Here is a 25,847-nt window from a genome sequence, read left to right as displayed (position 1 = left end):
CGTATTTCTGGATGAACTTCATTAGTAATCTCTGATCAAAATTCATTAAAGAGTGCCTGGAAGAGTTCGTAGAAGACTCCTTCGAATAATCCCCGAAGCAATTCCTGGGAAAATCGTGCATAAATGTCAGATGGAATCTATATGAAAACGGCATTAAGAATAGCTGACAAAATCGGCGTAGGAACTGTTTAAGCGTTTCTTGTAAGGAACATCTTCATAATTTCTTGAATAAGTCTTTGTTTTGTTGATTTTTTGGAAGAACTCCTGTAGGAATAAGTAGAAGATCTCCTAGAATATCAACTGAAGAAATCGATAGAGGAAGTAGTAGAAAAATCTCTATAAAAAATCGTGGGATAGCCCCTGGGAAAACTTTCAAAATCGTTCAGAGCTTCTTGGATTAATCAATTGGAGAATTCATTGAAGGCTCTTTAGTGGAATTTATGGAGGAATCTCAGGGGGAAACCCTGAAAATATTCTACTTGTGACCTTTGCAAAAATCATTAGAAGAATTCCTTAAACGTTTACTGAAGAAATCTGAAAAAAATTGAAGATCCTGTGGAATAGTCATATAAGAGATTCTGAAGGTTTCTTTGGAGCCTCTATAATTTTGCACCAGAATTTATTTCAAGCAGATAATTGAAATAGTGGCTTTAGAGATCATTTTGGTTAAAATACAGACTTAATAGAACGAAACCACACCTCAAATTTTCAAGAGCACAAGACTTGAGAACCAAACAGCGCTCCGCGTTGAAAATTTATCCCATTGGTCACCACCAGCAAGCAAGTAATTTGATTGATATTCAACGTGAACTGTTGTCAGATTCTCCAGTCTTGTGCATTTGAAAATTCAAAGTTTGGCTTCGTTTTATAATCACCTTAACGAGACATTCCATCAATAATAAATACCTTTTAGGGAATTGCATTTTAAATAGTGGCAAAAATTATTTCTTCTTTAAATCTTTTGGACTAAACGTTACAGTGGCTATAACTCAATGCGTAGCGCTTAAAATTAATGTAGGTCGTATCATTATTTTTATATCTATTTATCTTTATTAGAGTGGCTTTTCACCTTTGGCTAGCTCGCCACTGACACGTATCATGCAAAACATGTGTTTTTGTCTGCTTATGAAATCAAATGATCTATTTGAACAAAAATAGCATTTCACCTAGATTTTGTCCAAATCCGCGAAGTTATATGGCACGCTTGTTTGTTATTTTAGTGAGGTATGAATTTAGCGATATACTTTTATTCGATCAACATTACTAAAAACCTCATCCTCAATCTTCTTTGATAGGCTATAGACAAACCATACACTCATGCATGGCCACACTGAAATTACCTGCGCTTCGGTTTGGAGCTTTGGCTTTGAATTCAGTTGTCCCTGCCTCGAATGTTGCGGAAGTTCCTTCCGATGCTGCTCTTCTATCTCCCTTCCCTTTTCCTCTGCCTGAGTATCCTCTTTCGGATTTTGACCTTCACTACCACTTAACGTTGGACTACCGCTGGATTCTTTCTGGTTTTCATCCGTTGGCGATTGTCGCTTCTGGCGGTGGTGGTTCTTTTCGTCGTCGTCGTCCTCGTTATCGTGATCGTCTTCGTTTTCGAAATCTCTCGCTCCAGCGTCCGGCTGTTGTTGATCTGCTTCGGCGGCCGCCGTGTCGTCAGTCTCACTGTTCCCAGAACCAAGAAAGGATCTGCGTGGCTACTAGTTGGTGCCAAGTTTCGCGAGAACCTACTTCAAATCTGCTGGATCGCTTATTGCGTTCAACGGGTTCCGACAAAGGGTTTCTTTCTAATTCTTTAGGAGAAGCGCGCGTCGTACAATTATTCGTTTGAAAACCACCACCATTAACCAGGTTCCACATAGTTCGCGAGACGTACACGGGACAGGTAGCGGGCACGTATAGATAGACGGAAAAGAAGAAAGACAAAAATGAAAGTGATTTCAGTGAGGTACTTTTCCTCTATCGATAATTAAGACGAACGTTTTGGGCAATGGAGCACATTCGAATGTGTGTTAGTCGGGATTCAAAAAACAGGAAAATGGAAACAGGTAGTCTGGGTTGACATGATTACTTAGAGTAAAATAAACTGGTCATATAGATATGCTCACGATTCCACCGTGAATTATGAAAGATGATAAAAGCCAATAAAACGCAAACGTCGCGTTCCAATAGAATTCATTTACAACGTATATCTTATATTCCTAAATCAACTGCAAGAATATTGTTTGAAATGACCCTAACATAATGATTAATTGCTTGTTACCCAATGTTTCAAATATGACAAAGTAGCTCAAACGAGAATTGTTATGAATTATTGATAAGCTATATAGTAAAGCCATACTGAATGTATCTGGATTCGATTCTCGAACGGTTCAGTGCCTCATATTCATGTAAATTTACATGAATTTGTTGGGCATAAAGTATTATCCTATATGAGATGCTCTGTCTCAAGGAAGCAGTCTGTTTAAAAAATAAAAAATCAATAATTACGCATTTGGAACTTAATATTATTTTATACCCAAATCAAGTGATTCAGATCGAATCAACTTCTGGTGTGATTTATTTCTTATTTCAGTTATATAACCCAGATTAACTTTATGTTCAAGTGATGTCGATCTGATACTCTTCATATTTAAGTCATTCAGGTCTTATTCACTTTATATCCAAAGTCTAACTCACATCATTCACTGCATATTTGAAATTGTATTTCAAGTGATTTGGATCTGCTTTACTTTACATTCATTTGAATCATGTTTAATTTACTGAAATGAGACAGTGTTTCAGGTCTGATGAACTTTTATCTTTGATTTAGGGCTGATTCACTTCTAATTTCTATGATTACCGATTATTTCATTTGAAATTCAAGTTATTTAGAAACAATTTTCTTAATATTCAATATATAATTGCCTCACATCGTATTCAAGTTTGATGTCACCTAGCAATAGAATTTCGAATTAAACTAGTTAAAAATAGTAATAGTAATAGTAAAGAAATTGTAACGTTGGTTGATCGGGTAGGCTGATATTCAACAATGAGAGATTCGCTCCTCTCTCGCTTTCTTTCGATTGCAGTACTGAGCCAATTTGTCAGCCCCTTTTTGTGACGATTATTATGAATATAAAGAATCCTGATAACTTGTTACCTTTTTGAAGGAGAGCAAAAAACGCAACATTTGGTCGAAGGGACGAATTGTTCAACATGATCAGAAGTTTCAATGGATTGGTAAAATTTACTGTAATAAATATAATAATCTCATAGCCTTAATTGAAAACTGCCAAAATTATAAGCTTTTCATGACAGAGGACAAATTTGCCTATTTTTTTTGAAACGACAATTCTAATAGTTTTTGCGCTGTATATTCATATTGCCCCCATTGCCCCTATATTCATCTAGCACCAGTGTTGCAACCCGCGATCCCATACTTATAATGGGTACCCATCATAAGTATCATCCAGTAGAAGTTTTTCAATTCGGTGATAATTTTACTAAGTTCACTTGACATAAAAAAAGTCCAAATACATTTTCTCAAATTACTGATTGCAACTTTCAGAACGTACCTTATTGGGTCAAACACATCGATCTCCGATTTCTACGCCAGATAAAAATTGTCAAATGTGTCTGCTTACTCTATTCGGCCAGATACTACAAAATTGAAAATATCCCGAATCAAATGATGATACTTTATCATTTGATACATTTGATATCGCTTAGAGAAAAATACATTTTTAATCAGATAGAACCAGTAGCTATTCAATCGTAACATTACCATTATCACATCATGTCGATACGACACGAAACGTTCCATCCCGGCAGCGAATGATTCGTTGTAATATGCACCAACATTGTAATCGTTATAATATGCACCAACGAAGCCATTTCCCGCACCGACGTCCATTGCAAACCACACTTGCTGACTACTGTGCGATCATTCGTGGAGGGAGCAGTGTCAAAAACCGAAGAACAATACCAGAGCTGCCACAGTTGACCGTTTGTGTAGAAACAGATTAATTACTGTGGTAATTAGGGTGGTCGAGAAGTCAATACTTACTATTCAAAGATATTACTTTTAGTAAAAGTACCAATTACCAAAAAAAAAAAAATTTTTTTTAAGAAAAATTAAATATCTTTGCGTAGCTGTGTTAAAAAATGTCAATTGTGTGTTTAAAAAACTGTCGCATACATTTCTTCAGAAAAGTCTTGAGAACATCATTTGAGGTTGTTCTAGCATTTTAATCGTAAATTTGAAGTTAATCCTTTAGCGGTTTCATACCCTCAAATAATCAAATTTTTATTTTCGATCTAAATATCATTTTTTGTTATCTGAAATCGTTCTACACACGTTTTTTTTTTTTTTCATTTTTACTGTTTATTTAACTTTTTACAACATTCACAAACGAAACAATGTATATTCTAGCATACATAGTGTTTTTTTTTTTAATAAAATGTACCTTAATTCTAATCATTAACTAAATTCTGTTGGTGTTCAACAGATGTTAAGATAGTTTTTGAAATGTTTACAAAACAGTATGCGATTATTCCATCTATAATCTTGTATATCTTTCTTGAACATGTATAAACTTGGATTCTTATGATTTTTGACATTGTACACAATTGCTTCACATACTAACCATAATGCTGCTTTTAATCTACAATTATGTTTTCCTATTCCACGATAAAGTAGCAAATGTGGCGAAGTTATTTTAATTTTTAATCGGTTTTTGATTATGTCAGACACCCAGTTCCATATATCAGCTGTTTTTATACAATTCATAAACCGATGGACGTTATTATCTGGTTTTCCACACACATCGCATGAAAAGCTATCTATGTTAGCAAGATTGTTAAACATTTTAATTTTGTTCGGAATGATGTCATTAAATATCTCATACAATGTTGACCTAGCTGATAAACTTAAAAAGTTTTGATTAATGTTCTCCCATACTACTTCCCAATGTATTTGAGGATACTTTTTTTCAACCTTAATTTCAATATTTAGTTTAGTTAACATGTATTCATAAATTTGCTTGTTAGTTACTAGATGCGTCATATCTTTGATTTCTTTTGCTTTCTGAATAAGACGTTGTGTATTTAAACTTAGTCCTTTCAAATTGTGTGTTCTTATCAAATAGTGACTTATAGCAGTGGCACCTTTGAAAAGTAAACTTCTCACGAAAAGAGATTTACACTTAGTGTCTACATCTATTAAATTCAACCCTCCCTTAAAATAATGCAAGTATAATTGTGAGCGTTCTATTTTAAAGATTCTATGATGACCCCATAAAAAACTTCCCGTTATTTTACGTATTTGTGCAATGTGTATATTGCTGGCTGGTATAATTTGAGCAATATACCACAATTTCGAGAGAATATAGGTGTTTAAAACAACGACCTTTTCCAAAAGATTAAGTCTTCTAGACATATGAGCTTGGATTGTAGCATTTATTGCTTGAATAACTTTTCTGTAGTTGGTTTCGACTACTTTTCTATAATTGGTACCAATAAAAATACCTAAAATTTTCAATTCATCTTTTTCAGTGATCTTCTGTGGTCCTATCACACAATTGTTAAAACGCAAAAAACCTGATTTCCTTAAATTCAGCTTTATACCAGCGAATTTAGAGAAATTTTCTAAAATTTCCATCACTGTATCAATTTCTTGGTCAGATCTAATGATCAAAGTCAAATCATCTGCGAAAGCAAGAACACGTACGAATCTGTTCAAAATCAGAATTCCTGATAAACTTTTATTTAAATGTCTTATTAATGGCTCAATGTATAACGTGAAAAGTAACATTGACAAAGGACAACCTTGTCGTACTGATTTCTCTATTTTAAAGGATTGTGTCAAAAACCCGTTTACTAAAACTTTAGAAAAGGCATTTTTGTATAGCTGCTTAATGCAGTTTACGACTTGTTGCGGTATATCAAACTTAAGCATGATTTCCCACAAACGTTCATGGCAAACCTTGTCAAAAGCTTTCTCCAGATCTAGACTGAGCAAAGCAAATTTGAATTTTTTTGATTGTTGAGCTTTAATTACAAGAGTACGAATGATGTCGAGACTATCTGTACAACTTTTGTTTTTAATACCAGCTGTTTGGTCCTCATCAATAATTTCTTCAAGACATTTCTTAAGACGGTTTGCGATAATTTTACATAAAAGCTTGTAGTCGGTGTTCAATAGACTAATTGGTCTATAATTGTTTATGTCATTCTTGTTTCCTATTTTCGGGATTAGTGTCACAATCCCATCGGAAAAACTCTCTAATGGTTTCACTGAACCGTTAAATATTCCGTTGAAAAGCCTTAGTAGATCGGTTTTTAATGTAGTGTAATGAACTAGATAAAACTCGTAGGTGATCCCATCTGGCCCAGGTGCTTTTTTCAAAGTACAGCGTTTAATAGTATCTAGCAATTCATTTTCTGTTATGGGTTCAATAAGATCTTGTTTCGAATTTGCACTTAGAACTTAAACAGAAACAGATTAATTACTGTGGTAATTAGGGTGGTCGAGAAGTCAATACTTACTATTCAAAGATATTACTTTTAGTAAAAGTACCAATTACCAAAAAAAAAAAAAATTTTTTTAAGAAAAATTAAATATCTTTGCGTAGCTGTGTTAGAAAATGTCAATTGTGTGTTTAAAAAACTGTCGCATACATTTCTTCAGAAAAGTCTTGAGAACATCATTTGAGGTTGTTCTAGCATTTTAATCGTAAATTTGAAGTTAATCCTTTAGCGGTTTCATACCCTCAAATAACCAAATTTTTATTTTCGATCTAAATATCATTTTTTGTTATCTGAAATCGTTCTACACACGTTTTGGGCAATGATTTATTTTTATTCACGAATTTATGATTTTTGGTTTTTGATTTTTATAATTTTTATTTTTGAACATCCCTATCTTTTTTATTTTTTTCTTTGATCCTCTTCTGGCCACTGATTTTATAAAATTTTTTGTTCACTTTTGACAATATGAATTTTTTATTTTTATTTTGGAGCATATTTAATTTTCTGTGTAACTGACGGAAAGATATGGGTTATGAAAGGGGTCCGCGTGGTCTGTAGGGATTTGAATTCTAAACTTGTAACCAACTTAGTTATTGGGTCACCAAGTGGCTCGGTAGCTTAGTTGGTAAAACACTCGTCTAGCATACAAGAGTCCTGGGTTCCCAGCCCAATCCCAGCCGAGCACGTGGATATTTTTCATAATTTCACCCATCTGTCAAAAGATACAAACTCTAGTGGAATTAAATGGTATAGTACTAAATTCGGTTTTTCATCTACTTATAGGTATTCCACTAAACAGCTCGAAGATTTATTAACAAAAAAGTTTCAAAAGTCATAACAAACTTTCCTTATATGCGTGTTATGAGCTAAGGTTTAATGAAATTTCCGTATTTTTCTGAGTTACAAAAAAATACGCAAAATTCCAAAGTGTACCCCGTTTAAAGGCGGGGTTGGGTATTAGAGAGTTAAAGGCTCGTGAGTCTACTTAAATAATCTCTTACACCTGCGTAACAAAAATGACACTTTTGCGTGTCTCAAGGATCAAATTATGTGTCTCTAGTATAATTTGGGTCGCTAAATCTGATGCCGTTCTCAGAAATATTCCAGCACGTCACAACTTTTAGCTACAGGTCGCCAAAGTTATATAAAACACTGGTTTTATTGATGTTTACATGAAATTTAAGGTATGATTTATCAAACTTTTTTGTGATATAATCTACCAAACATGCTAAATAGGACTTGAACTTTCAATTTAGATACAAATCAGTTGAAATTGCACGATAAAATTTAGTTTAAATCGTTTTTTTTTTTCAACATGCTTGCAGTCTTCATATAAAATTCTTCGTTTCTCTTATATGGCATAATACAATACTTTTCTGAATAACCAAAAAATTACATTTTACCATCGAAAATATTATGAACTTTATTGGTAAGTATTGTTTTACACATGAAGTTTGAATTTTGTGACAAATTGAGCAAATAAATTGCCGTACAAGTTGACAAACTTGTATGCAAGTTGGCTTAAACAGTCAAATTTTGCATTTTCAACAGTCAATATCTCAAAACCTAAACGTGCCATGATATTTCTGAAAACGGCAATGAACTCAGCAACCCTTAATTTAGTAAATTGCGGTATTTTGGTGTTTGAGACAAAACCGTGTTCCGCAGTGTTATTGATTATATAATGTAACTATTGATTGACAATCAAATCATTATTTCATTTTCATTTTCATTTTGCAGCGTTTGGTGGGGCAATGAGAGCGCAAGTCAGTCCAAAGCCGGGGGCAGGGATAGGTAATGGCCGTAATAGTCTATGCGGACCACTTGAACACCATCGGAAATGATAGGAAGGGTTGGGGTAGGGTATAGGAAATTGGAGAAGACTTGACACAGTAATGCGATTAATGCTGCAAAATGTAAATGTGCTGAGAGCAATTTAATTTGAGTTTTGAAGTTTGGTTTAATTTAATTAAATTTCAAACAATTGTACAAGTAAGAAAGAATGAGCTGATCGCTTTATAGAAATTTAATAAACAACAAAGTAATAACAATATGAGAGTGATGCTTGCTGATGGCACGATGCGACGCTTTAGGAGCTTTTGATAATGATTGAACATTACTATAAAGAACGCAATTCAATCGATGGTGACAACTTTACAAACTTTATCTGTTTTTATTATGTACAGATATAAAATTATAATTCAGTTTACTGATTGGCGGTGCTGATTTATTTAAAAATATTTGATATTATTAAAATGAAATGTATTACTTACTCATGTGGTTCATACTTCCCTGACCAGAATTATTCTGTTTTGAGCATTCTTTTCGAAGCTATTCTATCCAGTTATCCATGGACTGCTTACAGTTCTGAAATTATTCTTATTGTGCATGCTCATGCATTATATTAGTAATGATCATAATCATGCAACAGTTAAGAAGGTGAGAAAGAGAGAATATAGGAACAGTGATTAGTAATGAGTAATTATGTAATTTTGTTATAATAATAAACAATTAAACAGCACTAATGAATAGCTTAAAAAATGACATTACAGCATAGCTGAGCCTTTCGGATCATAAGACCGATGTATAAAAATAATTTGTTTCGAAATTGTCCGCGTGGTCTTCTAGTGCCCCTATTAGATTAGAATCAGTCATAGACATACATACCGAATGCTCGCCATGACCCTATGACCAACATTTGTATATGTATAGCCTTAGCTGATGTGGCTTTTCTAATAGGTAGTTCTTTCACTCATTGATTGTCTTCAAAACCTTGTCAAGTATAGAAAATTGATTTTATTTCATTTATGACTACATTGAAGCTACACTGTACTTATTGAGTATTAGGTATTATTTTATGTTTTTATCACTATTGATATTATCAAGGCCAGAATTCCCATTGAGTGAAGAATTTTATAGTACTAGAACACCATAGAAGATCGCTAAACATTACCTAATCATGGAACGGCTTTTTGCTCTATTATTTTAAGTAGATGCTATTGATCTCCCTTTGCTCCTATCCGCAACCCGGTGCACGCGCCCTGTTGGTTTTCGAAAACCTCGTAGAAGATTACAAACCGTCAATGGCATTCCCAATTACTACCCCACATTGCACATTCAAGGGTCTGACTGTGCTCCTAACCCACCCTCAGTTTGTAATCTTCTCGCCAGATTGAAATTATATTTTCCCGAAGTGAAAGTAATTTTGATGAGTGATAGCCGTACTATGCAGTAGTTTAACCAGAATCTTTAGGTCTGAAGACAAAATCTAAATTTTGTAATAAAAAGTTTGCCATTGCTTTGAAATTCACCTAACATCTAATCAATCTACTAACAACAGCGATCAATTATCAAAACTCATCGCTCCCTGGAAAATATAATCCCAAGCCCAGGGTTTGACAATCAAATCATTATTTACATTTTAAACATTCTAAATCTTCTTCATCAGAAAAAGTCCCGTCTCCATTAGGTAAACGAATTTCGCTGACCTAAAATCCTTTGATTTTTCAAGGATTTTGTTCAGCCGACTGACGTTACTCAAACTGAATACATTTGTGCAAAGGTTTTTCCAGGCGGATCGTTCTGCAGATCGAAGAGCCTTCTTGTAAGCCATGCGAGACGACTTGAACGATTCTGATCCAGTCAGATCGGCACCATGCAGTATGTCTATCAGTAGTCTTCACAGACCGCATAGGGTATTTACGAATTTGTTACGATGGGTGACGAGGAGGAGGGAGAGGTCTTTAACCAGTGGACGTAGCATATTGAATCTAATGGATAAAACAGTAGTACACAATCATTATTTGACAAACAGTTTTTCATCAAAAATAAAAACAATAAAAAAAAATAAAATTGAGATTTTGTTTAGCACAAAAATAGTTTGACAAAGTAATAATTGATCCTGAATTATAATGTAGATATTTTTAACAGATAAAATGTATAAAAACTCGTTTCGATTGCATTGCTCAAGTACACAACAAAGTATGACACGCTGAATTGCACTGATGTATTGACAAGTGATTAGGTTTATCGACTTATAAAATTAAACACTCATAGATAACTTTTTCAACATAAAAACATATTTGTCCACAAATTTCATAAGTAGAAATTTTTAGCTGTTTAGTCATAGTTCTAGTTCATTTCGTAATTCTTGTTGTTGAAAGAATTATTGATTATTACGTTCATGTCCTTGAAGAAATAAGTCGCTTTCCTTGTCTGTTCAACAATTTCTCGAAACAGCATGTGTACCCTAATGATCAATCTCAGCGTATTACTTTCCATAGTCATTAATACCTTATGTTTAACATATATTACAGTCTCCTTTAAGGTGGCAAACGCAATGTTCCACAACGCCTACGTTCTATTGTAAATTTTGAGACAATGAAGCTGGAATTAGATTGCTTATACCATTGTTACAAAAGAGGAATTTCTTATTATGGCAATGTAAAACCATATTAAAATAAGATTGCCGCCACTTATTTCTACTCAGTGAATCAACAAGTCATTTTCCTCAGAGTAATATTCTCTACGTCGTATATGATAACGATGTGTCTACCTAGCTAATTGTAAGAGTGGCTACGGATTATTCTGGTTAGCAAAATGCAAACTGGTCGCCGCCAATAGTATTAATCTCCACTTCGAATAGATTAATTATTTGAAACGGGCATCAATGCTATCAACGACGCAGAACGTCCGTTGGATCCCATCCGAGATATTGATGCGTCTATGCCATATAAATTATGACGCAGCTTTAAGCAAAAATGCCAAAATGTGATACCACCACTACAGGTTACGCCTTTGATTTCCATCTAATGGGCTAATGGATTGTGCCCTCCCATCGCGGCAAGGTCGCATAACCATCAATAGTTCATCAATAGTTTCACTATTGGAACAATAAATTGACTATTATGTTGTTCTAATCTATATAGAATCTTGTTTTGAAAACTATGGCATTGCAAATACTGTCTGAATACCAACATATTAATATTGTCTGTTTCGTTCATAACAAAACGCGTCACCATCTTTCAAACAGACCGAAAAAATCGTCGCTAACAAACTAATCAAAAGAGGTGATTCGCCGTTGTGTTGGTAAGACTAGCGGTTTCATTGGCGACGATTACAAATCGTCGCGTTCGATAAGATGCTAAATTTACAATACCTTACAAAACATCATGAATGTTATCAAAATGTTCATCAAAATTCTTCTCTAGTTAGTTTTCGAAAAAAGTTGGAATTAAAAATGCGCTTAAACCTTATGCAGGGTCTTAAATATACGGTTACCTTTAAGGTACTGCTTAATTCAAAGAGTTTATTAGATTCCTATCATAACTTTAAAATTTAAACATATTTGCAATTCTATAAGATACTTGAATTGTAAGGAAAATTGTTTTGTGACGCGGTAGTCAGTATTTTAAATACTTTTCTATTTTGTATACCGTAGTCGATAAAGTTTTCTTTGAATTCAGTTAAGGCTTAGTGTAAGCTATGAATATAATCCATAGAATATACAGTAAAGCATAAGCATAAGCATAGATGACCGTACAATTCGTAGTTGCTACTCCGTGATTGACCAAAACAATCGAAATTGCACAGAGATTTAATGGCTTGGGATTAGCTTACCATTCCCAATGTGCACAAATCAAGAGCTAAAATTTTAAAAGTCAATAACGGCGCCGGCCACGTCCTTACGGTAATCGAGAAAGGGAAGGAATGTTAGTTCGACAACCGTTGTTACTAGAGACCGAGATCACCTCTGCATCTCCACAGTTGATGCAATCTATGATATAATCACGCCTAACCGGATTCGCGAAATAATTCGATAATCGCATTGTACGCCAAAAACAAGTGTTCGTCACTCCCCCACGCAAAAGCTAGCGACGCGATCAATAGATCAAACACTACTAAAGATCCGCGGCGCTTTTTCATTCCACTGAGCGAACGACGCGCGCAATGTTGGATCCTGCCCTCACCGCCCGCCTCCGCAGGAGCAAGCGACAAACACTACTCAATATACAGTTCTGGAAAGAATAAAGTACATAAAGGCCGATATTCATACAAAATAGTCAAGTTTGGGGAACTGTATAGCAGCTTGAAAAGGAATTTAAACTTCTTCTTCTTCTTTCTGGCGTTACGTCCCAACTGGGACAAAGCCTGCTTCTCAGGTTAGTGTTCTTATGAGCACTTCCACAGTTATTAACTAAGAGCTTTCTTTGCCGATTGACCATTTTTGCATGTGTATATCGTGTGGCAGGTACGAAGATACTCTATGCCCTGGGAATCGAGAAAATTTCCTTTACGAAAAGATCCCCGACCAGCGGGATTCGAACCCACGACCATCAGCATGGTCATGCTGAATAGCTGCGCGTTTACCGCTACGACTATCTTTAAACTACATCTCATAAATAACATGAAATTTGATTTATGAGAAGTTAATCAAATACTTTTCAAGACTTTGGAAGCTATTAAAAAAAACTATTTTGAGAAAAATGCTAAAATTTTCGAATTGGAATATTTTTAAAATGTGAATATGTAGAAGAAGGACTACTTCTGCAAATTTGTTCACTTAAATGGGATGCAAAACTATATGAGATTATACCTACTTATCGTAAATTGTTTGTTTTTAAAATATATTAGTATCAAAATTTTATCATTTGTGTCAGAATGGGCGGATTTTAAGAACCTAGACCCTTTTGCATAGAAAGATCTAATTTGAAGTTATTTCCAACATGCAGTTCAATCGGTTTTCTAAAAACAGAGATGCAGGTCTCTAAACTTGACCATTTTGTACGAAAATCAGGCTATGTGTACTTTATTGTTGCCAATACTGTAACTACTTTTTTTCCAACCAGAAACAAACTGGAAACTTAAAGGAGCTTTGGTGAAAACAGACTTTCAATGTTTTCAGCAATTTTTTAACTCCATAGAAACTATATAGAAACCAAAAAATGAGCTAATCTTCTACGAGTTGTTATATTTTGTCCCCATTGGACGAAAAAAATTACCAAAAACACTTTGAAAACAGTTCAATTTTTTAATGTCAGTTACACCACTTTGCATTTGGGCCCCTCATATCTTGGAACCGACCATTTCGTTTAAAACTCAAATTCAGGATGTTAGTTTGTGGAATCTCAAAACGTGCTGACTTTTGTATAGAAGGATCTCTTTTGTGAGATCTGATCCGGGCCCCTCGAAGCGCAAATCCGGCACTGGTTGTGAAGCATTGCTTTTGATACCAAAAAGTGAATCTTGTAGGAGACAGTCACGATAAAAAGAAACAAGGTATTATATTCCGAAAAATGACATTTGGTAGTGACGTCATTCCTATCGCAATCTCGAACGAGTGTAAGAGAAAGCAAAGCCTGCTCTCTTTTTCTATCCTTCTAGACCCATGCTTGGCGATAGGAATGACGACACATGTTATTAATGAAAATCGTTGTTTACACGTGGGAATAGCCTACCTTGTCGTGTATACCGTGGGGGACAGTAATATATGTTGAAGCCTAAGGTAATACGCGTTGCAAGAAAAAAATTGATTTGTGGAAAATCCAAAGCAATCTATCGAAAAATTTTCCATCAGATTCATCCTAGTCACCCGTGACATTGTTGCAGCATCTGTCTGTCACTATGCAGGTTTTACCTGCTGTATCCAATGCTGTATCTTTCTTGTGTGAATAATAAAAAAAAAACTTTTGAACAACCATAGACATGCGTATACAGACTTGCAAACTGATCAAATTTGTTATATATCCTCAAAACGAACTGTGTAGTCAGAAATGTATGAAATTGGAATGGTTCATGAGAAGTTATGGGGGGTTGATTATGTCATAATAGAGGGTTGGAACAAATGAGCAATTTATTCTTCTACGATTCATAAGGAGAATGCTGAATGGGTGATTGCTTCTCGTTAGAAAAGAACCGTTTACGGAGTATTCCATTTAGAGATTTCGAAGATTATTTCTTGAAGGACATATGAACGTAATGACCAATAAATACTTTCAACAACAGTAACGATAACGAATAACGAAATAAACTAGAACTACAACCAGAACAACAAAACATAAAATAACAACATGCATGTTCTATGATTCTCATCCACGTACAGATAAGAATGCTTATGACACAATTTTAATTTCAATAAGATTATTCGAGAAGATTCAACGCTGAAAGTGACCAACTCTAGTTTAGATATACAAACCCAAGCACGACAGTTTACGATTTGAACGCGATTATTATTTATCAAAACATCTTTTCAGTTGATCAGTATTCTAAAAAACTTGAAGATAACATCGGTACTATTAGTTGTCAACATAGACTATAATTTGGTTCTGTATGTTACTTCTGAGAAGTACAATATTCTAAAAACGACAATTTACACCGTCTTCAGCCAAAGGCTGCACAGGCTGAACGATCACTAACATTAGGCAACGGACAACACGAAACACCCAGTAGTCCAATGATGAATTTTTCGTTTGACGAAAAGTTTCCACCGACTGGAGCGGGAATCGAACCCATGCTTCGTGGCATGGCCACAGCCATTTCCAACTACGTGGCACTACTAGCCAGCAGAGCAGCCTATTTTTTCAGATTTTAACAATTGATATTTAAGACTCTAATCTCACGTAAAAGACATGAACAGTCACAATATCATGACTAAAAAGACACTTAAATGACAATTTTTTTAAAATCATTTGGACTAGACAGTAATGACACTACTACTTCAAACAAATTCTGATGGAGTTGCTGATTTTCACAATGCTTCTTTTTCTCAGAAGCAAGAGAATATGGGTATTTTTCAAAAACTACCACGTCACAATACTAATGAAAAAAGTGTTTAAGTGGGTATCATAGTCCGTCTTAGTATTGATCCTGGTAGAACCAGGTCCGTCCCGCTCGGGCTCAATTTGGTACTTCTAGTACTGCATTTGGTCCCTCGGTAAAGCAAAAGGTACCCAAGTTTGACAGATCGCAGTACACTTTCACGGAATTCTAGATTACCTTATGAGTCATAAAATTTTGGGCAACTGCAAGGGATATGGAGGTCTTTAATTTGTCTTTGGTAGAACTGAGGGTTCAGCCTTGACAAGTAAAGCTGTCAGGCAGCTGCAACTGAATACAAAAAAAAACTGTTATAATTGTTGTAGTATTAGCAGGTGTGGAACCTTGAATAAAATTTTGAAAAATCCATGGAGATTTAGAAATTTAATTTGAAAAATTATTAGAGAAATTTTGAACCACAGCAGAAATATTTTGATGAAATGCTGGAGAAATGCAGTGAGAAAGTTTTGGAGGAACTTAATGAGAAATCCCAGGTCAAATTTGTCTAGCAATTCCTATAAAAGTTTATAATAGATTTTATCGAACAATTCCTGAAGGATTCTTGGAGAAATTCCTGAGAGTAATGAATTTTGAAAAACAATCATTATGAAAATGAATCGAATAAATGAAAAAATCGACGTGGGAGTTATTAGCATAAGCATAGAGGACCGTACAATTCGTAGTTGCTACTCCGTGATTGACCAGAACAATCGAAGTTGCACAGGGAATTAATGATTGGGGCTTGGTATTAGCTTACCATTCTTCAATGTGCACAAATCGCGAGCTCAAATTTAAAAGTCAATAACGGCGCCGTCCACGTCCTCGGGAAAGAGAAGGAATGTTAGTGTGACTACCGTTGTTACTAGAGACCGAGATCACCTCTGCATCTCCACGGTTGTCATGGGAAGGATATTGGGTTAGTAGGATAAGGTAGAGATCTGGGAGTCACCAATGTTTGGTGATGCGATTTATGATATAATCACGCCTAACCGGATTCGCGAAATGATAATTGATAATCGTATTGTACGCCGAACAAGGGTTCGTCACTCGCCCACGCAAGAGCAAGCGACGCGATCAATAGATCAAACACTACTAACGATCCGCGGCGCTTTTTCATTTCTCTGAGCGAACGACGCGCGACAAGTTTGATCCTGCCCTCATCACCCGCCCCCGCATGAGTAAGCGTCAAGGTCAAAGGATCAAACACTACTAAATAAAAATCGACGTGGGAGTTATAGCATAGTACAGTCGACTCTCCACATCTCGATGTTCTACATCTCGATATCTCTCCCTATGTCGATGATTTTTTCGGTCCCTTCATGCTGCATACATTTTCACTCTCCATATCTCGATATCCTCCTTATCTCGATACCTCCCTATCTCGATGTGATTTTCGTTCTCAATTTTCTCTCCGTATGTCGATATGCCCATTATCATAGGTTACTAGACTAGATTTTAGGGATTCAAACCACTTTGCGAAGACGGAATGACGTCTGTTTGTTTTCAATTTACTTGGTAACGGAGTGATTTTCAATCTAGTACTCATTACAAATTTGTTCTATGTCTCGATCTCTCCCTATCTCGATGGTCCCTTCGATATCGAGATGTGGAGAGGCGACTGTATCTTGGAAAATGTCTATGGAGTCTCTAGAATTTTGCACAAGGATTCACTGCAAACAGAAGAGCGACTTTTGCGACCATTTTAATTGAAATAGAGATTTTAGAGACCTTAACCAAAAATAGAGACATGTATTCAAATAATGACCATGACTCTAAAAATGCATTTTTCCTAAAAACTAGTAATCCTTTATAAGAGAGATTCGCGGAAGCTGACATTTCTGTCAAAGTGTGAGCTAATCGAGCAGCGAGAGCTGTCAAAGTGTGAGCCAAACGAACATGCGTTATGTTTGTTTTGAACTTTTCTTGAGGAGTAATGCAATACGCTTGAAATTATTTCGGTAAAAGTCATTTTGCGTGAAGCAAAAATATGAAATAATTTTTCTTTTTTAAATTTTTGTCTGAGATTTTTAAGGGAAGGGGGTGTCAACTTCGGTGATAAAATGCTACAGAGGAGGACAAGGTATGTAAAATCAATGAAAAACGATACGTCATTTATGGACGCTCCCTCAAGTGTTCTTTCAGACTGAAGACTCTCAAATTAATATCTGAGCTGCTCGAGAGGATACATTCGCTTCACTGCCTGCAATCTGAAGGCCTTTTGTTACTTAATGTACGACAACTACTCGTTTGAAATCATCCGTTGGGGATGGTTTATCATGTAGTAAATAAACCGACTATAAACATATTTCCCATTGAAGTCACCAACATAAACATCAATTGCGTTAGCACATATATTTCTGGTAGTTTAGGAATAAGAGTAGCAATGCATGGAGAATGGCACAAGTTTGCCATTTCATGCTTGCTGAAAGTAGCAAAAACTGGATCCACAAGGTTACCTAGACAGAAGTTTTCCTTATGAAAGTATGGTTCTTCAACTACCGCCACATGGGGTGTACCATTTTGCATGGGTCTGAAAAGATTGATCGTTGCTGTTTTTTTATGCTGATCTGAGCTATGGGGTCGCTCTTAACCGAGTGATAGAGTCCGCGGCTACAAAGCAAAACCATGCTCAAGGTATTAAGGTTCGATTTCCGGTCGGTTATGATTTTTTTCGTAATGGAAATTTTCTTGACTTCCCTGGGCATAGAGTATAATCGTACCTGCCACACGATATACGAATGCAAAAATGGCCACTTTGGCATAGAAAGCTCTAAGTAATAACTGTGGAAGTGCTCTTAAGAACACTAAGGAGGTGATCGAAAAAGTTGAAATTTAGCGTGATATAATTTGTGTACTAAGTGTAGCTACTATCCAAACTAGGCAGGATTGAGCTTTTTGTACTCACAGTAATAAAAAGACCAGCAGCCTAAAAGTAAAACGGTATCAATTGAAATTCGCCGAAGACGAAAAACACAGAATACACTGTGTAAAATGAATAAGTAATAATTTAAATTAATTAAAATCATGTTTCTAATCTTTCCCTTATTTAGCTGTTTTTCCAAAAGAAAGACATCCCAGGGAACCTATTCCGGAGCTTAATTTTCAATCTCTAACAAATATTTTATGCTTCTTGTAATTCCTGTTTCACAAGGATCTCAAATGTTCCAGACTCTTTCCGGAGAGTTGTTTTATCAGAATGATGATGTGAGGTGAGGAGCTGCAAATCTTTTAGAATAACCGGATCACGCCCAAGCACGATCCCCACAGCCCCTCAAAATGATCATTGATGGTGGAGCCGAGTGAGCATCCCTAACCCTCGCACAGGTGCGGAAAAGGAGGGAGGTGTGGGGGGTTTTGGTAGAGAAAAATGTCGGAAAGGAACCACTTACCCAATCGCGGAAACGCAACGAGGGGGTGAAGAAGAACTTCGACACAGGCGCCAGTTGGGTGCTGTCGCTATCCACGGCCTTGAAAAGAAAATAATGCCAGTTTATACCCGCAAAAGTCCGTACCGATGAAAAATAATAATTACCGTGCGGAATCCGCTTCACTCTTGTCCTTCACACAAACACGGATTACGACACCGAATCTTCTCTGGACGTTTTTTTCCGCTGCTACGGGATGCCTTCACTATCCAATGCCCTCACTTCGTGCAGGTTCAAAGGATGATGCTGTCGCGAGCCGTTTTATCGGAAAATAGCTTTTCTTAGAAGCGTTTTTTCCTCTCCCTGTTTCGGCTAATGAGGAAAAAAAGTGAATCGCGTTCCGTTTTCGACTTCGAGACGTATCGTTTGTGTCTTCTTCGAGCTCAGACTGATGCGCGTTTTTTGCTGGTGTGCGTGCGAGAATGCAGTCGAAAAAAAAAAACTGACACGCATCTGTCACAATGTGATCAAGGTAGCTCAGAATTTGTAAGGTAAGCTCGCACAAGTGAGGGGATTCAACCACGTGTGTGTTGCTATAATTTTTTTGGCTTTTTAGCGAAGTATGAGCCTCTATACGTGCCATAAATTCTTTTGTTCTCATGACTTTTACTGTGCGCCGTGTGTTGGTGCTGTCTCGCTCTCTCTTCCGGGCAACTTGAAAACAGGGCGCACAGTAAAAGTCAAACGTTTTATAGCATGCAAAGGTTCATGCACCTCAACAGAAAAGTAATCGCCTATCTCGATTGGTGATCAAAAGTGAGGTTAGATTGCGAATGTTTTTCAAATTGAAATGAATATTTACGATTTCCTGTGCCGTAAATTGCAAAAATCTTGTCAGTTAAATAATTGTGGTGATTTTTCTTCCAATTTTATCATTAAAATTTTTATTAAGATGCCCTTATTCCTATTCTAGAAAAGCGCCATCTACGCATTTTAGCTTTGCGTTAGTTCACCAATGCGTGGGAAATTTCTTGCAAGAAATGCTCAAGAAAAGCATTTTTCTTTTATCGCAGTACGCTGTTGAAAAGAAATGTCAATTCAAATGGAGCTCACTGTAGAAAATTTCTTGACCATTTTTTGAGCAGACATTTTTACTTTTCTTGAGCTGAGCTGCATACTTAGCTTTTCCCGCTCAACCATGGGTTCGTTCAAATATTACGTAACGCAATAGGGAGGGAGCGGGTCTTTCGTAGTGTTACGGTCCATACAAAAAATTTGAATTCTTCATACAAAAGCTGTTAGGTGGGGGAGGGAGGGGGTCTAAAATTGTCAAATTTTGCGTTATGTAATATTTGAATCATCCCCATGAGCCTGCACTGAAACAAACGTTGAAGTAATGAGAACCATCAACAAGTTTTTAATTTTACTATTCCAATCACGGTTGACCTATCAAGAATTTATGTTATGCAGGCAACAGTGGTGCTCATGGCGGGAAGAATAGATCAAAGTAATCCAGGCTACTATGTTCTACAGCAAAAAAAGCAGTGTTGCTCTGAAAGTAATTGAATGATAATCTTAGCATGATTTAAACTTTGTAACCTATAATAACAAATTATCCTTACTCCCATCGAAATGTGGTCTTCGGCAAAGTTGTAGCTGGGAAGTTTTTACATGAGATGAGAGTGCCCGCATAGAAAAATACAATTTGCCCATTATTCCAAACAGTATGATTCTTCTTTCTGTTAATGTAAGTGTATCACAAACGATGTATTTTACGTTGAACAATATTAAGGATCTGAAACCTTGAACTGTAAAAAGCTTTTTAAGTAATGTATGTAGAAAAGTGACAATTTATTATAGCGTACAAAAATTGTAAAATTATTTGGCACTGCTAACTCATTTGAAATAGTTGCAATGTAATATAACCTTTAGTGAAATTGTATTTGCGCAACTGCATTTTACTATATAATACCTATTTTAAACAGTTTGAACACGTTGGTGTTTGTTATACACACTAAAAAAATGCATGCTGGCTGTGCAGTTTTCAATTATTTTGATCTGTTTCCGTTTCACATAAATAAATAAATTCGCGACATTTTGCTCTTTTCATTAGGATATACAGATTTCTCTTCTATTCCAAAAAAGTAGAATGACAATAGGAAATTAAATCAGCTATAAAATTTGAAACGCTTTATGATATTTTTAATCGTGTGTATCTCCGTGATTTTTGCGTTTCTGTCATCTTTCAGATCAAAACAAAGAAACAAGAGTTCGAAAACGGCCAAAAAGAATATTCATTCTGGCTTAAATTTAGTAAAAAAGTGTCCAGTTCAGTCTTCCGTGGTTTATAATATTATCGAAATACGGCCCGCAACACCCGTCAAGCGTTGCGTCCAGGAAAAAAGCACGAGATATGACGATAATCACCCAAGAACTGATGGGTGCAAGCAGATTGCTAGAAAACTCCAGAAACCGAGTCTCGGAGCACCCAAGAAGCAGGAACCTGAATGTGCCACCACCTACGTGAATGGAATGATCATGTAAGATTCGATAAGCCTACGTGTGAGAATATTATTTAATAATTCATCTCCGTTTTAGTTTCGACGAATTCGACTATCGCTAAATGACACAATACCCAAGAATTTCGGCCCGCAACCGAACCCGCAGCAGAGAATCGTTGACACAAGAGGGCCATCACTTAGGATACAACTATAGGTTTCACTCCAGAACGGAAATGTGATAAGAGTTAAAAAAATGTATTATAGTGAATAATGTTTCAATCTAACAATGTTTGATTTAAGGTGAAATGAATTGAAACGACACTTCAAATTTTCAAGAGCATTAATCTGGAGAATCAGACATCCGTTCAAGCTGAAGACTTAATCGATTTGTCACTCGCTGGTGGTGACCAACCGATCAAATTTTCAGCGTGAACGGTGTCTGGGACGTTCTTTCTTTAGCACCGTGCGCTCGATTGAATTGAAAGTTTTGCTGATGATTGATCTGAAACGATTTATGTGCTGGTTTCTTCAACAGGTCCAAATTCGTCTTTAGTTTTCTTCCTAACATGGCCTCTGCAGGTGACTTCATATCTTTGATAGATTTGTTTGGAGTGTATCTATATGTGAACAAAAACGTTTGGAGTGCTTCTTCCAGTCCGTCATCATCCATTTTTTTCAGTGCTCTTTTCAATGTATCTACGAAGCGCTCGGCTTGTCCATTTGATTGAGGATGGTATGGAGGAATCTTGATGTGTTCGATACCATTCTTCTTGCAAAACGTCTCGAACGAGCTGGAATCAAATTGTGTACCATTATCGGTGATAATTGCATCTGGTAGTCCAAAACGTGCTGTAGATTCTCGAAGTTTATTCACAGTTACGGTAGCAGCCATGGAATTTGTACAGTATATTTCTGGCCACTTTGTAAGTGCGTCGACGATAACCAGAAAATACTTGCCCTTGAATGGACCAGCGTAATCCATATGAATCCGGGACCAAGGCTGCGCTGGAATAGGCCATGATGAAAGCGTTGTTTTTACTGGAGATTTGGCCACTGCTGCACAACGGGTACAAGTACGGACGTAATTTTCAATATCCACATCGATCTTTGGCCAGAATACATAGCTACGTGCTATTCCTTTCATCCTTTCCATACCAGGATGCCCGGCGTGTAATTGTTTCAGAACTGCAGTACGAAGGACTCCGGGAATTACCACTCTATCGGACAACATTATACAATCGCCTGAGCTGTATAACGATTCTTGACGATTTTTGAATGATTTGACCTCTCGTGTTAAATTGTTTGTTGACCATCCAATGTTTATCTGTTGAAGTACATTTTAAAGTGTTTTATCTTTCTTGGTAGCAGCTACAACCATTTCATGTGTGATTGGAAGCGTTGAAAGAGATTCGGCTTGAATATTTCTAATGCTAGTTTCCATTCGAGTACTTGCAATTACGTATTCCTCTTCAGGTCTTGAATGCTGATTGGTAAACCTTGATAAAAAATCAGCATAGCCAAAACTTTCTGTTGACTTGAATTCAATTTTGAAGTTATACAGCAGCATAGTTAAAGCCCAACGCTGTAGCCGGTTGGCTGTGTGAACCGGGATACTCTTTTTTTGAGCCAAAAATGGAAATCAGCGGCTTATGGTCCGTTTATAATGTGAATTGACGGCCAAATAGCATCCGATGGAATTTCGTAACAGCAAAGATGAGCGGTAATGCTTCTTTTTCTCCTTGGCTGTATCCTTTTTCTGCTTGAGTCATGGTTCGTGAAGCGTGACAAACTGCTTTGATGCTTCCATTCGGATATCGATGAAACAAAACAGCTCCCACGACACTCATGGAGGCATCAGCGGCCACAATTATTTCGAGCCTTGGATCGTAATGTGTGAGCAATAGATTTGACTGTAAAATTAGCTTGAATTGGTTGAATGACTGTTGACAAGCTTGTGACCAGTTCCACTTAACGTCTTTCTTGAGTAATGCATCCATGGGTTGTCTTAGTTCATGCATTCCTCGTACAAACTTGCTGTAATAATTCACGGCTCCCAGAAATGATCTCAATGAAGTCACATCATGTGGTGCTGGCATCTCATTGATGGCACGAACTTTCTCCGGATCCGGACGAATTCCTTGACAATCAACGATAAAGCCTACGTACTTGATTTCACTCATGAATAAGTTACACTTTTCAATCTTGAGCGTGAACCCGAACTCACGAATACAAGCAAATAGGCACTCGAGATGATGAATGTGTTCTTCAACAGAATCGCTTGCGACAATTAGATCGTCCAGGTATCCACTTACTCCTTCGAGACCAGCTATCATGTTATCCACAATTTCTTGAAATGCCCCTGGAGCTGTTTTGACGCCAGGAGAAAGTCTTGTGAACTCGAAAAGTCCTTTGTGAGTATTGATCGTAAGTAGCTTACGCGATGACGGCTCGACCTCAACCTGTAGATAAGCGTCGGAAAGGTCTATTTGACTGAAAACTTTCTTATTAGCTAGCTTCGCAAAAATATCTTGAGATAGCGGTAAAGGATGTTGATGCGGTTCCAATGCAGAATTTAATCCAGTTGAGTAATCAGCACATATTCTCACTCGTCCATTTGGATTGTTCACTGCTACTATTGGAGCCGCCCATTCCGAATATGGCACCGGATTGATGATTCTGAGTTTCTGAAGACGTTCTAATTATGCTTCAATCTTGGCTGTCGATGCGTATGGAACAGGTTGTTTCAAACGAAAGATGGGTTTGATGCCAGATTTAACCGTGAGCGATACTTTCTTCTTACATAGCCCGAGTTCATCACTGAAAATGCTTGCAAACTCTTTTTTAAGCTCTTCAATAAATTCTTCCGTCTGAGGTAAACTCTGCAGTTTCACATTATTGCACACAGCATTGATCGGCACATTCCACAGGTTGAACATCTCTATCCACTCGATACCAAATAAAGACAATGCTGGTACTGTTGTTACGAAACATCGTCCTTTTTTAGTTATTCCGTTGAACGAAACATTGCATTCTACTTCTCGACTGAGACCAACATCCTCGCCACTTGCATTAACCGCGTCAATGGATGGTGCTCTTCCGGCTGGTGAACCTAATTGAACGTAGACGCCCTCTGGAATGATGGTAATGTCAGAGGCACAGTCAAGTTGAAGTTTGGTTGATGCTCCGTTGATTTGAACTGTGATGTACTTCCGTCTGTCCATTAGCCCGATCTGATCGACGGAGAACACTCCTTGTGCTTGCGCTTGCATTTTGTGGTTGAATCGTTGCTTACCGTTTTCCTTCTGTTTCTTGCCTACCTTCTCAAAACAAGCACAATAACCCTCCTTATGTCCTGTTTTCTGGCACGCTCGACACTCGTGGTTGATGAACGAACAGTATTTTGAGTAGTGCATATCCCCACATCTCCAACATGGTGATCTAGGAACGTCGTTGCATTCTTCACTATTTGTTGATTTCGATGGATTTGAACGATTGATTGCGCAAACTGTTTGCTGCATGTTGCCTTGCTTCTCTACCATTGCTGTATCACGCTTGAGATTGATTAGTCGCTGACATTCTTCGGCTAGCTTGTGTACCGTCATCTCTTCACTTGGCTTATTACTTTCGATCCTGGATAATAGCGTAGTGCGTATATCTGCATCGCGATGAGATTTGAGGCCACATACGTACATAAGGCATTTAAATTGATCCGATGTAACTTCGTTCAGCTTGAACTTCTCACATTTTTGGTTTACAACTCCTGCATATGTGTAAAAATCGTCTCCGGAACTCTTCGACAACTGCAAACACTGGTATCTAGCGTTGAATAAGGATATCTGCCTTCCAAAAATGATCTTCAATGTAGAAACCGTCTGTTCAAAGTTTTGATCCTTAGGTTTTTTTGGAAGAATATAGCTGATATACTTTTGATGAGCCACCGTGCTAATATTCCGAAGCAAGAGTCTAATTTTCGCTGCATCATCCAAATTCTTCGCGTCTTCAATGAATAAATCCTCGTATCTTGAGAACAACGCTGCAAATGTTACGCCGTTCTCTGGATCGTACGTGAACTCCGTAATACCGCTGGACAGAGACTCGATAAGAAATTCCTGGTTATAATTCCTCTGCGTTGAAACGACTGCTTGTTGGCTTGATGAACTTGCAGAATACTGGTTTTGCATAAGTTGATCGAGTATTTTTTGTTGGTTTTGTAAAATGTCCAATAGCGAATGAATTTCTGGATTCATTATGAAAATTCCGTAATCCTCGTCGCCAAAAACTGTTATATACGTCTAGACTGGATTAAGGCGAAAACTAGAATGTTTAATTTAATCTCCTAGGATACAAGGCTTGCTATGATTAATTGATTATAAATTATGGCTTGCTAACACTGTCACAATGTTAATCCCATTTTTTTTTTGATGCGGCGAGCACTGACAAAAACTATCTTCAATGATCCATTATGTTTGCTGCACATAAAATATAATGGAGATTTCATCTCAGTGTAGCTTTATGAGCGTAATTAAAAGGAGAGTTGAAGGTTTTATAGCGCGCACAGCAGTTGGTCTAATTATTAAAACCCCACGTGAGATACAGATCGAATTTTATAGCATCGGTGAGGAAAATCCATCTCACGTGCTGCTGTCACATC

General features: G+C 36.7%; 1 protein-coding gene across 3 annotated transcripts in view; it reads right to left on the bottom strand.

The window, feature by feature from the left end:
• Positions 1 to 19,171, bottom strand: part of LOC5571904 (CCR4-NOT transcription complex subunit 7) — a 34,142-nt gene extending 14,971 nt beyond the window's left edge. The window contains exons 1-3 of one of the 3 annotated variants that reach the window (XM_021855131.1): positions 18,863 to 19,171; positions 18,720 to 18,797; positions 1,341 to 1,799 (exon numbers count right to left, since the gene is read on the bottom strand). Coding sequence is in view for 1 of the 3 variants with exons in the window: in XM_001659952.2 (XP_001660002.1) it covers positions 3,773 to 3,901 (129 nt within the window). In the remaining 2 variants the exon portion in view is untranslated. Of the gene's footprint in view, positions 1 to 1,340; positions 1,800 to 3,772; positions 3,940 to 18,719; positions 18,798 to 18,862 lie in introns of those variants that run through there. The other 2 variants (XM_001659953.2, XM_001659952.2) reach the window with 2 other exon arrangements.
• Positions 19,172 to 25,847: the final 6,676 nt, after the last annotated feature.

Source organism: Aedes aegypti, chromosome 3 (assembly GCF_002204515.2).
Source record: "Aedes aegypti strain LVP_AGWG chromosome 3, AaegL5.0 Primary Assembly, whole genome shotgun sequence".
Lineage (NCBI taxonomy): Eukaryota > Metazoa > Arthropoda > Insecta > Diptera > Culicidae > Aedes > Aedes aegypti.
Note: the sequence above shows the minus strand (reverse complement) of the source record. Positions and strands in the feature narration are given on the sequence as shown.